A 13,839-nucleotide genomic window follows, 5' to 3' on the forward strand; every position below is an offset into this window, starting at 1 on the left:
AAAACACATAACATACCCCTTTAAAATAAATATTTATTTTTGATGTCTCACTTTCATATCAGAAACAAATTTCAGTTCCCAGAAAAACACATTAGCAAAGTACAACAAACATTTTTGAGTCCCAGACAGTGAAACTGTTGAGCACTCGACATATTCTGTGCCGGGGACAGCATCTCCTGAAAGCGAGCAGCACACAGTCACTTCAGCTGCACTCCTGGAGGCCTGATGGTAGTCAGTTAGGACCCGATTTTCCAAGACTGCTTGCAAAACAAGGTGTTTTTAAGTAAAGATGAATTTTTTTGTGTTAGAAATGGAACAGCCGCTTTATTTTGAACACAGCACTCTTAATTTTTTGAGCAATTTTATAGAAGTAATTTGATTTACAGGAAAAAAAAAGAGGCATGCAGAAGTTTAACTAATGCTGTTTCCATCTGCAAAACAAGGTTACTACCAAACTGAGAATCCTCGCCTTCCTCCAGAGGAAAATGCAGTAAAATTTAAAATGTAGCCTACAAATCGTCATGGACAAAGAAGCCAAGGTTTCTTTTCTTTTAGAGATACTTTAAATTTAAAAATACCATATTAATAATTAACATTCTACATCTTGAAAGGAGACAAAAAATCAAGTATTTCTTGGTTTTAAAATACAGGAGGTAAAAATCCGGGCTAAAATGTAACAGAACTACAGGTGGCCTGCACCTGGATGGAACCTGGATGAACGGAAAATACTAGCTGCTTGACTTCCTACAGTAGCTATATAATAAACTATGCTCACCTGAATGAAATTAGAAATGCATTTAAAAGGAAGAATTTCCCACAGCACATCTGACTCATATATTAAAAATGTGGTTTTAGCCTCAAAACTGAATAGTTTTTGTTGCTGGTTTACTGGAGTCATTATAGCAATCCCTTATTGCTTGTATATCGTTAGAATTCAGTCCCTCTGCCCATCTAGTGAAACACACAGCTCCCTGAGGATGAACTTTTAATAACTTACTTTTCCAGATTTTCATTTTTGCAACTATCATCAGACTTCAGCAGATTTAATATTTTAAGGCAGACCGATAGTCTCTCATTTTGAATAGCCAATCTTGTGAATTCTGCAGTTTTGGTAAGTTCTGGAGTAGGAGGTAGCATTCCAAGGAGGTGCCCAACAAACTGGGCTTGGTCCAGTGCTATTCTTGATAGTCGATTAACTTCTTTGTGATCTGGTAGAGTCAGATGAGTCACTGATACTAGCTGTAAAAGGTGCTTACTAAGTTGTCGGACGTAAGTCAACTTTTCTGCCCAAAAATTCACTTCCCCTTTATCAAACAGGTAATCCTCTTCTTCCTTAATAAAACCAAAACCAACAGTGATTAGAAAATGATTTGTGCTCTTGATAATAATGAGAAAATTATTAGATCTATGAAAGAAGGTGTATAGAAATAATGACAATAGAGGCTGTTACAGATCAGCTTATTTATAGCAAAAAAAACCCCACAATGTGAAAATTCATATGCATCACTTTTCAAAGGTTTGTAAGAAGAAAGTTTCCTACTTTGCCAAAGAAATTTTACCTTCAAAAATCAGGCAGTTATACCATAACTCTTGCGGAACAGTGGAAGTAAATAGCAGTCATAATCCTTAACATGTGCTTGCCTTCCCTGTGAAACTGTCTTGTATTTCACAGGGAACTCTCTGTAACCACTGTGGTAATTTGCTATATCGTGGAGCTTTTTGAATGGATTAAATCTAAAAGGAAAATTCTGTCACTCGGTGAAACATCAGAAAGGCATGCCTAAAGCACAGGCTTAAGAAAAGATTCATAATATATTTCATGGATCGTATTAATTGTCAACAAACATCTCAAAGATGTAGATGCTCCTGCTCCTTCCGCTTTACCTTCCAGCATTACCTTGACTTTTTCAGTCTTTTCAAGACAAAGAGAGCACATTATACAGCATTAGGTTTTACAGGACCAGCGTGGCAACGTTTTTCTTTGGGTAAACAATCCTCCTGAAGACAATGAGTGATGTGAGCAAGGCTGTTTTGTGAGCTATACAGAACCAGTCATGTGGAAGGTGGCACAAAGCTACCAACTATTTAAACGACTGCTCTGGAAAAGCCAGCAGTTGGGAGAAAACTGTGCTTAAATGCCAGATGTGCCTGGCACCCACAGCTGCAGTTTAAATTCAAAGCAAGCCATCATCTGCAATGATACAGAATGCAATTAGTTACAGCCTCAAAATGTTTCAGTCAACAATGATTTGTTAAGTAATTCTTGATTTATTTTAATGTTTGCTTGCTGGTATTTTTAATTTTACGCTGATATTGCCAGGAAACAACCATCAAATTTATTTATTTATTTATTCTACATAGTGCCCATGTATATTTTTTTAAAAAATTGTAAATCAATGAATACTGGAATAGTGATCTGATCATCAGGTTTCATCAGACTGAAGTATTTCATTCTATTCCTACCACAAGATTTCAGGAGCGTAGTGATCCCAAAATGAGATAGCAACTGGTTGCTAAAATTACCAGAGCTGAAGCCTCTGTGTCTCTTTTCAGTTCGCTGTCTCCCAGCAGCCACTCCAGTAAGATTGGTACACCAGCATGGATCTCGCCCCAGCACTGAAGCAGCTCACACAGTATGCCAAACACTAAATCCAAGGCCATTGGAGCATTCACTATCCTAAGTACAAACTCTGTTGAGAGAAAATATGCATAAAAACATATAGCAATACCACAAACTTTTTCAAATAAAATCAGCACAAAAATGATTTATTGAAAACAGACTTGGAATTTACACAAACACATTCAGAATGAGGACTTATACTGTAAATAACTTAGGTGAAATGTTTACTTCTGTGCCACTTGCGGCCTTTTCTCAACTCCAAAATAATACATGAAACAACTGAAAATGCTGATGCTTAATATTTTTTTCCTGCCCATGTAGCGACATTCATTATTTTGGGTTTAAATATACAAAAACGTCTGTTCGAAACATCTCCAGAGACGGTCTTGAACACTATAGAATGGTGACTATTTTTGCAAACCTGCAGCTATGCCTTCAGTCTGATTCAGTGTTTCACTGGAACTCAAAACCCACAGCATATTACATGTTTTTAAAGGGATGGGATAAAAAATGAATTATTGTTAGGTGTGCAATCTCTCTACATAAAATAAGATATACATGCATAGATATATATACACACAACTGCAAACATACGTAAGAGATATCAAGTATGCAAGACAGGCTCAGAGACGTTAAAGAAGGGAAAGGCAGACATTGTTTACAGTACCATCACAGAGCTATATTTATACAAGTTTTGCTATCAGCTGCTACAGTATTTTCCCAAGGGAGCAAAGAAACCGACAAATCATGCCAGAACTGTACATAAAGTCATCATCCACACCATATTTCTTCCCTAAACTTCCCCGCTGCTCTCATCTGGGCATACACTGAACTGTGTGGTTCCTCGGGCTGCCCTCAATAACGGAGTACGGAAAAATGCCTGAAGTCCCATTTGCACAAGAACTCCAGCAGCTGTGTTCACAGGTACCAGTTCCACCACTGGTAACATTAATGCAATTTTTAGTTTGGTTTTTTTTGTTGTTCTTTTTTAATAGGGATGCAGAAAGAAGACCAGAGGAACAGAGCTAATGAACAAGCCCCTATAAAATCCCTATTACTGTGCAATGGATTTTGCCAAACTTTATCCTTGTCCACAGTCACTAGCAGAAACCCAACTCTTTACTGAATGGTCTGTCTTCTAAGTATTGATATCATAAGGATACACCACTCTCTTATAAGCAGACAACACAGCAGAATCAGAATTATTTGGAAAAAATCAATAAAGGCACGGAAGGCAGACCTTACATTTTCTGTCTGAGTGTCTTTAAGCATTTCTTATGAAAGAGAATGATTATTGATATGAAAGAGGCAGAGCAGTGCAGTTGAGACCTGCCCTTCGCAACCTACATATGGAGCTGCAGCATGGACCTCTCTTGTGTAATGACTTCCAAGCCCTCATGCAAGCTGCAGATTTTCTAGAGGACGTTTTCTAAAGCACAGCAGAGAGATGTATAATAAAACACCAGAGGTAGGGAAATATATGTGCTAGCGGATAAGGAAGCACAGGAAACAACTTACAGCAAAAAAGACTGATGAAATGTTGGTTACGTGGTGTTTTTCAGACCAGGCAATGTACCGAGGACATCAGGGAGGCTGAATTAGTGTTTGAAACCACAAGAACAAAGGACTGTAATAAGGGAGTGAAGGAGAAAGAACAGATGGTCCCTTCTTTATCTTGGAGTTAGATGAGGGTAAATGGAAATCCCCTTGACCAAGCAACAGGAAGGCAGGCAGTCAATCTCTTGGTGACACTAATAATGTTACACACACGGTTTGGCTCTTCTAGACAGTAAAATGAAACGTTCAAATCTGTTTTCTTCACATCAAGACTACCACTGTATCAGGACACCTCTCAGCTTTGCCCATAAGAGAGCCTGCAAGGGCTTTCAATGGAAAGCAACATTCCCACACCACTTATTTTAGGTATTGGGTTCTTTAGGTATTGTTTTCATTGACATTTCTTTACAGGACTTGTTTTTTTTTTTTTTAAAAAAAAACCAACCCAAAAATGCCAACAAAAAAACCAACAGCAAAACCCAACTTGATTTCTCTGTTGCTGTGCCCTACTTGTACTAGTCTGATACTCTAAAAAACAGGTACAATGTTTGTACCCTCTGTATTGATGTGCTTACGCTTGGTAGAAAACACAGTTTCATTCAAGTGCCATGGGAACCTAAGAAATACTGGCAATCAGAGCTGGAAGCATAAAAATGAAAAAAAGAGCTTGGAGTTCTGAGCCTGAAAGAAATATCCTAGTTAAGAACATTTACAAAATGCAGCATTTTAAACCCAGCTCTTTGAATTTTGATGATGCTTTGGAGTTTTAAGATGATTACTGAATGCCTACAATTTTCAATATTTATACAACATCTCTTGCTTGTGTCACTTTATTTTTATTTGAATTTTGGCAAAGTAAGTGATGCTGGGAGCTAAAAAACAAACATTATTTCCCACTGCTCTCTTTCTGAAGTCAGCTGTTGGTTTGCAGGACTGATTATGGATAACAACTGCACACATTTAAAATACTTGCCATTTTGGGGGGCCTTTTTTTCCTTTTAAGATTTACATTCCTCAACTATAAACAGTCACGCTCTCCTTGTACATGAGAACTCTAGACTACTGAGAAATGCACCAAAACATATATTTGAGGCCTCTACATTCTGTTATTATGTGAACATGCTGAAAACTACCAAGATGCCGACTACCCTTCTGTGAACTGCAGGCACCTCTTAACTGATCAACCAAATTCATGCATCCATTCTGACATCAAAACCGGAGAAAAACAAAGCAACTTTCACAAACAGCAAAACTTAGGCTTCAAAAATTTGGGTAAGAGCCTGCCTACCTTCTGTTGTGTGCTGCAGAAGCTAACACAGCAGCCTCCTGGTATTTAAGTGTTGACACAGATTCAGCAACAGATCAAACTTTGGCAGATGAAGAATTTTTGCTTCCACCTGCCTATCTCATCCCATGCCATCCTCCTACTGCTGAACATCAGGAACGGCTCCATGGGTTCTGATCACTCCCTCAGCTGCTGTTAGTTACAAAGCGTACTGACGTTAGCTGACTTCGATACTAGTTCACTCAAATTTGATGCTAGAGTAGTTCAAGATCAGATTTGGGGACTACCATTGCCACAAGAACAAAAAAGACATGGAGCAAGTATCCAAAAAAGGTATATCAACTCCCAACTTCTTAAATTTGGAGTGCTGAAGTAATACAGATAAATAGCAGCAAGCAAAGTTGCAGAATCATAGAATGGCTTGAATTAGAAGGGACACACAAGGATCATGGAGTCTAACTCCTATCCGTGCATAAGACAACCCCAAAATTTACACTGCGCCTGAGGTCATTGTCCAAATGCTTCTTGAATATTTTTAGACATGGTGCCATGACTGCTTCCCTATGGAGCCTGTTCCGGTCCTCCACCACCCTCTGAGTGGAGAACCTTTTCCTAATATTCAACCTAAACCTCCTCTGGCTTATCTTCCTGCCATTCCCTTGGGTTCTATCATAGGTCACCAGAGAGAAGAGATCAGCACCTGCTCCTCCTCCTTCCCCTTTGAGGAAGCTGCAATCTGCTGAGGTCGTCTCTCAGTCTCCTCCAGGCTGAACAGACCAAGTGACTTTAGCCACTCCTCATGCAACTTCCCCTCTAGACCCTTCACCAACTTTGTGGCCTCCTCTGGACACCCTCCAGTAGCTTGATATCCTTTTTACACCACAGCACACAGCACTTGAGGTGGGCCCACACCAGTGCAGAGTAGAGCAGGACAATCACCTCCCTCCACTGGCTAGCGATGCCGTGCTTGATGCACCCCAGGACAAAGTTGGCCCTCTTGGCTGCCAGAGCATATTATTAGCTCATGTTCAACTTGCCAGCAACCAGAACCCGCAGATCCTTTTCCACAGGGCTGCTCTCCAGCCTCTCGCTCTCCAGTCTGTGTGTATATCCAGAGTTGCCATGTTCCAGGTAAAACCCAAGTGTTGGGCAAAACCCAACACTTGCCCTAGTTAAACTTCATGTGTTTGGCAACTGCCCAGCTCTCCAATTTGCCTAGATCCCTCTGCAAGGCCTCTTTGCTCTCAAGAATGTCAACATGTACGTGTTACATACATGTCCATGATTTAATAGGTAAAAAATGCTGTGAGAGAGGAAAACCTTTCTATTGCTTTGATGACCCTCAGCTCCACAAGCAGCAGCAACGGGTGTTGTAAGCATGTACAAAATCTTCTAAGAGGTGCATGTCTCCTAAAAATAAACGTATGTGTCTTCACTGATGTATTAACTGTTTACATGAACTGCTCCTCACACCAACTTCTGCCTGCAAAACAGGGCTAATTTTCAAGAAGACACATATTGCGCATAACGCTGTGTTCATGACTCACACTATGACTTCAGAAAGTGGTCTGAGTAAGCTGGAAGTTCACCAGGGGCAAAAAGGGCCGGTGGCTCTCCTCTCCTCGCAGTTCCCTCGGGCCACGGGCTCCTGATGCTCATGGTTGCTCATGCTCCAGCCAGCTCAGGTTCTCTGCTCATCACCTGCTAAATTAATGCTCAGAATAGCAGAATATGAATTTGGCATGCAACTTGGCATGTGGGTTCTTCTGCTTGGCTGGCAGGCTGGACTGGTTACTCTGCAGTCAGAATTGGTACAGCTGGGAACTGGGGAAGGGAAGATCACAGGGCAGCAAGGGGGAAGGGAAGAGGCCAAAGGGAGAGCAAAACCTCCTTGTTCAGCAAGCTGTTAGCTCAGGTCAGCCTTAATCTGAAACTTCCCGTCGGTCATGTAAACAAAATACTAATAGGGATGATTCAAATGACTGAGTATTAATAGCCTTTCATAATGGAAGTAACTATTTAAAGTAACTGAATAAAAAATGTCAAATGACAGATTTCTAGAAGCCGCTCACAGCTGATTACTGCCACAAGAACTAAACCAGCAGAAACTGAACCTGAAGACATACCTATTACCAAATACTGAAAATACATCAGTGCTCCTACCATGACAGTTCTATGGACTATCAAAACAGTGTTAAAATTATCAAGTTTTTAAATTCTAAAACATGTTTACATTGCAACATGCAGAAACATCATGAGCAAGATAAGCATCTCGCTAAATAAGCCACTACAGGGGTTGAAATAGAAAAAAAAATTCTCCGTGCCTTAAACAAGTACTTACAAGCAGAGGAATTAATACTACTCCTTGAAATGAAAAACAAAAGATAAGAATCAGGCACTACATGTTTTTTTCATTTTGAGGAAGTGAATTTTCATAAAGGGAAAGGGGTTAAGTACTGCAGTGTTTTAGTCTTTGTGAATCCACCCACATAAAAATTAGACCTCCCACATGCACATTCACATACTCCAAAAGCTTTGATCATGCCAGATGTAAATATTTCTTCTAGTAGTCTATTATGCATCCTCCAACTATACAATTGTTCTCTGTTAAAACCTCGGTGATATTATAGGGATCTGAAAAGGATATAGTAAGAGCACATACACAGATTTTAAGGACAACCATGATAAAATAGAGGCAAAATCGAAAAGCTGAACATATTCCTTGCTTAACAAAGTGTTTTGCAATTGGTTTTCTACTGGAAATTAGCTAACTAAAGTTAATTTTAGAGTAAAGAGTAATGCAATTTTTGTAAACGTATAAAAAATGTGTAAAGATGAAGAGAAGTAAAACTGCAAGAAAGATTAGCGTAACAGTCCTGAGGGAAAGACTCACAAAAAATGGCATACCAACAGCACGTATGTTTTCAAGACAGCACGTAGGGTAAGTTCTCCAACTCAAATTACAGAAAGTATTTTAGGTCAACCAGGTATAAACTGGTAAAATTTTGTTTACTTTTTTGCACGATGTGTTGCCTACCTAGGTATAAACACGACTATCAGTACAGTACCTAATAACACCCTGGTAAAATAAGGTAGTTATTCTTACTTCAGAGACAAGCATGGACACTTAACAAAGCTCACTAAATGACTGCTTGACAAAACTGGAGATTTATCTCAGGTTTTCCGATACATCACCTTAACAAGATGATGAGTATCAAGCAAGAGATCAGGTTCCCATTCAAAAGATGGCAGATCCAGCATCGCAGTCGCTAATCTCTGTACTACAAGATCTGCAAATGGAAAATTTCACCTATCGAATCACTGGTCACTTTTTGTTGCATTGAAGGTTTTCTTTTTGGTGTTAAGTAATAATCAAGTTGGCCCCCATTCTTGACATCCAGCGTGAGAGAGCCGAGCGAGGCCTTGCTGCAGAAACACTTTTTTACTTAAGAAACTATGTTTATGTACGCAGAGGCTTCACAAAGTTTAAAAAGCCTTCCAATTTAAAAGAAAAAAAATCCTACTGGCCCAACCCAAGAGTTACATAGGCAGGTAAATAAAGTGAGGTTAGAAACCAAATTTCTTATGTTGAAATAACCTGCTTATATGTTAATACTTAAAGCTAGAAAGGAATTGGCAACACACAGGTGCCTTGCCACCAGAAAAACAGGACAGAAGAAAGGGAGTCACAATAGATAAAAAGTAAAGGGGTGTTCATACCCACTCAGAATCCACAAATAATGTTACAGTGCCATCATCTTTCAGAGCACTAAGATTAAAAGAGGGCAACTGAGAAGTAAAACAAAAAGAAAATGCAGAAATGGTAACTGTTGTGTCCAGATAGTTGGCAGATGGCTCCTGAAAGGGTGCTTGTTCATTGCACTGTGTCAGTTTAAGTTACAAACATCAAACTTTCCACTTCTTAAGATGACCACTTATGTAAAATCTAATATATAAGCAGATTCCTTTTTATAGTGTTTCATAAAATCAAAGGCGATTAGATCACTTCTATCCTCTCGAGAAATACCATTCCCTAGATGACGTACAACTACTTCATCTGTTTTCCATTTTCCTGCTCAAGTCTGCTTTATAGCCGTGCTTTTTCAGGATGACTTTAAAAAGCAGCCTTTCCTGGCATCATGCAACGCGATGTCAAAACACAACACTATTACAAAACAAACTAATCAAAACTAATTTCTTAATAGTTGCAGTCTCTGAGTAGAGCGGCAGTAATACTGCTCTCAGCTTTGACTTTGATTATAAACAGATCTGAGTGAATAACATGTCTGATTATGAGGAAACTTACAGCTCAGGACTCAGCAGAATATTAAAGTTTGTTCTTGAACAAAAAAACCACACACATATTCATCATCTTTTCAAGCTTTTTATGGAATGTGAAGAGCAATTTTTTCAACTCAGTAACTAGGGTATTTTTCCCTCTCCTTTTAAATATGTATATGCATACGCTTTTCCTTTCCCCATGCAAGCCTTGCCTCCTGTACTCAAGAGGGTTTTATTACAAAACAACCACAGCTCACAGATCTGTCAGAGGAAATGAACATTTGGACTTTACCACTTGGATTACTGCTTTTCCAGAACTTCCCTCCTGTAGGCATGTTCTAATTTAAACAACAGAAAACCAATACCCCCTGCATAAACCCACAGAACTCAAGCTTTTCCTTTTGGAAGGGTAAAAAATTATATTCCACTAAATGTTTAAAACACTGCCAGTGAGAAATCCAGTATGCTTTTTAACTCAAATTATGTATTTATTGGAAAAATGAAGATACATAATCAGTTTCACCTAGTGCCACACTTCAATTAGTACCACTAGAACTAAAGATATGACCGAAGACTCTTGTTATTAGCATGTTCCAACTAAGGAACTTTTTGCTTAGCTCTGATGAAGATTGCCAAATGTGAATGAGACGTGTGTTACAGCTCTGCTGTACGAACACAGAGGACCAACTTATCTCTGTATCATAACTGGGATTTTAGAGTAATATCTGGAGAATGGTGGTGAAAAATTTGTCTTTAAGGGATAAACAAATAAGGAAAAGGTGAGTAATCAGTAGGCAACACTGTACACAAAATTCTTCTCACCATAATACTTGAAGACCAGCACAATTTGGACAGAACACTCCAATATGTAAAGCTATTTCTAAAGCAGTAATAGAAAGGCAGGCTTTCCTTCATTGCTATGGAGTCATCATAGCCATGACCACCACAGCTTGCATAAAGAGCCTATCAAGAACTGTAAGCTGCTGTCCGGTTTACTCACTTGCAATTAAAATGCTGATGAGAAAAAACATGCAATAGATTATTCACATGAAGACTCCATTTAACATTTACCACTTTCATACTTCAGCGCTGAGCACAGACTTATTTTTCATTTATTCTTTCTTAATTTTCAAAAGTATAACAACTTATAAACTTTACGTAACAGTGCCACTGTTTAATTAATACAGCTAAATGAAGTGCTGTCAGTAAATAATCAGTAGCCAGTCTTTGATGGATGAGCTGATTCTAATTCAGTCCATTCACTTTCAACTTTAATTAGTGGCATTGTATTCTAGAAAGCAAATGGTTCTTTCATGCATGTGATGACCTAACTTTGTAGAAGTGGGCTAAGAACAACTTGAAAGATGTCGAAATAAATTTGGGAACGCAAAGTAAAAAGTCTCAGTGATTATACATTCTTATATAATGTAATTCCTTAAGAAGAAATTGAGCAATATAAAGTTACCACTGCAAAGCCACTGATTTTAACAAGTACCGTACACACCAATAAATCATTCTAAGGCAATTACAAGCTTCAGTGCTCCTTTTTCTTTAATTAAACCAAGTGGTCTGAATTACAAAGTGTATGTTGGTGGAATTTTTTGCAAGACACAAATAAAGGCACAAAAATGCTATTTATTTCTACACAGATACTGATGCAACACTATACGTAATTGTTTTGGTACTATAAACCATGTTCTAGATGCATGCTTGTTGTAGCTGGTAACAACTGCTAAGCAAATTCCGCACTTTTCAATCACTGGAATTTAGAATAATTTTAGATTATTGGAGAATGTTCTAATTAACATATAAAGATTAGAACTACTCAAGACCACTTAGGCTGTAATATGCTTTGATCTTGTTCTGCATTTTCTCCTGATCGTTAATTTACATTGGTGTGTCTCATCCTGCTTCCAGCAGTTCTGTTCTAAAGGGTGGGAGAATGCAGAGTTGCAGATTCCTGCAAGCTGTGGCTATTTAGCAGGTCTGAGTAGAGAAGACATTTGCTAACTTAGTATGTAACATCTGATTCAGGTGTATGTGCAGCTTTCTGAATGCTGGTATTTTTGAGCGTAACCTCAGCAACTCAGTTTTCAAATAAGGTTCTGATGTCTTATAATGAAATAGTATGGGGAGATATCGCTTCTAAGGTGATATATATTAAATTTTTATCTTTATTTCATATTACTTATTAAAAATGGGTGACATTTGAGAGAACTGTTTGCTCTTCACAATGGGAAGATGATGCACCAATTATTTCACTTGTGAGTGAGCTGGTTGCAGGAATTCCTTTCAGAAATACTCTGAAATGAGAAACAGCATACATATTCCTCACTCTACTACCAAAAGTTTTCGTCAACATAAAGGCTTGCTGATCTTAATCACCCTAGTGTGGCTGAGGCATTTCTAGTATCAGGACTCAACATTTCTTCACAAGATGATGTTCACATTTCACATTAAAGCAAGAAACTCACCTCCTCTTACTTTTAGACAGCTCATGCCTCTTAGATGACTTCTGGATTTTCCACCTGTAGTGATCCAGGACATTTTCCTTTACATGGGCAGATCCACACTTCTTTGGAAATCCTCTGGCTTTATTTAGCTCTCTTACTAAAATACCTGAGGCTCTGACATTTCCATACAACTGTCATCTAAAGGCATAACGGCTCGGTCACAACCTGGTAGGAAACTTCTAGCTGTCACCACGGTATTCTCTATCAGGGTCCAAGTGACTTAGATGGTGTGCCTCTGCCTCAGACATCCGTGAGGTGCCTACCTGCAACTTTATCTACTCAGACACACCACCATTCTGGAGGTCTTGGCATGTTCAGCTGGGTCAGCAAATTGTAACATGGTTTGTATGAATCTGAGGTTTGAATTACTTTAAGGCCTTCTTCCAAGTAAATTTACAGGAGGAGTAGGAGCTGCTTAGTCTTACATATCATGTGAATACAGACACAGACTCTTTGACTGATAAATATTATTCAATCAGTAATCAGCTCTTCAGTGCATGGTCTAACATAGATACCCGTTTACTTGCCTATTAGAGGTTCTACATTTGTCTTTTCTATTTCCAACAAAGACCTATGAGGAATTCATTTGTGTCTCTTCAGCTGAGGAGGAACTAAGATAGCGCTGTGAGTGCTCTCCACAATATATTGATGTGCTGAACATAAGTACTCCTTGCAAAAGATACAACAAAAATGAAAATATTTGTGTCTTACATATCAATGCAGACATGAACTTGGCAACGCTAGGGACTTCCCAGTCACTGTGAAGAAACCTTTCTTTCTATTCTCTAAGCATTTGATACATGGCTTTAAACCTTTCTTATTCCAAATATTCCAAAATATTTTAAACAGTCAAGGAAGACAGAATGGCTAAGTAACCTGTGACTGTCAGTCATTCATCATGATAAGGAATGCTTCACAAATCTATATTTATACAATGCCCATGAAAGAAGAAATGGCACTATCTATTCTGCAGGCGGAATAGACAGCCATGAAAATTAAAAAATCTTGACTGATTTTAGATTCTGATCCGAGATATTATGACCTGTTTCATGATGTAGTCATTGTCCCACAAAGCTTTAATATTCAAAATGCATTTTGCTATAGTTTCAGTTGTATGTGCTCCGAACTTCTGCAAGTCATGCCTCCAAGGTATCTAGCTAAGCTGTCCACAAACTAGTGACCTCCTTTCCAAACACTGGTTGGAGTGACTTGCTTACCTGCACAAAACAGCTCTCTGGGAGAGGCAGATCACAAATGGCAACACAAATGCAAATCACAAAGGCAACACTAAATGGCTTTGGCCTGTGCTTTTCTTGATCCTGGTCTTCACAGAATCACAAGGTTGGAAAGGACCCATTGGATCATCGAGTCCAACCATTCCTAACACTCCCTAAACCATGTCCCTAAGCACTTCATCCACCCGTTCCTTAAACACCTCCAGGGAAGGCGACTCGACCACCTCCCTGGGCAGCCTGTTCCAGTACCCAATGACTCTTACTGTGAAGAATTTTTTTCTGATATCCAACCTGAACTTCCCCTGACGGAGCTTTAGGCCATTCCCTCTTGTCCTGTCCCCTGTCACT

General features: G+C 38.9%; 1 protein-coding gene across 1 annotated transcript in view; it reads right to left on the reverse strand.

Annotated features, from left to right (window-relative positions):
* THADA (THADA armadillo repeat containing) overlaps positions 1 to 13,839 on the reverse strand; it is a 162,944-nt gene continuing 149,105 nt past the window's right edge. The window contains exons 37-38 of the mRNA XM_054062233.1: positions 2,524 to 2,690; positions 1 to 1,332 (exon numbers count right to left, since the gene is read on the reverse strand). Coding sequence (XP_053918208.1) covers positions 994 to 1,332; positions 2,524 to 2,690 — 506 coding nt within the window. The 3' untranslated portion in view covers positions 1 to 993. The remainder of the gene's footprint in view (positions 1,333 to 2,523; positions 2,691 to 13,839) is intronic.

This window comes from Cuculus canorus, chromosome 3 (assembly GCF_017976375.1).
Source record: "Cuculus canorus isolate bCucCan1 chromosome 3, bCucCan1.pri, whole genome shotgun sequence".
Lineage (NCBI taxonomy): Eukaryota > Metazoa > Chordata > Aves > Cuculiformes > Cuculidae > Cuculus > Cuculus canorus.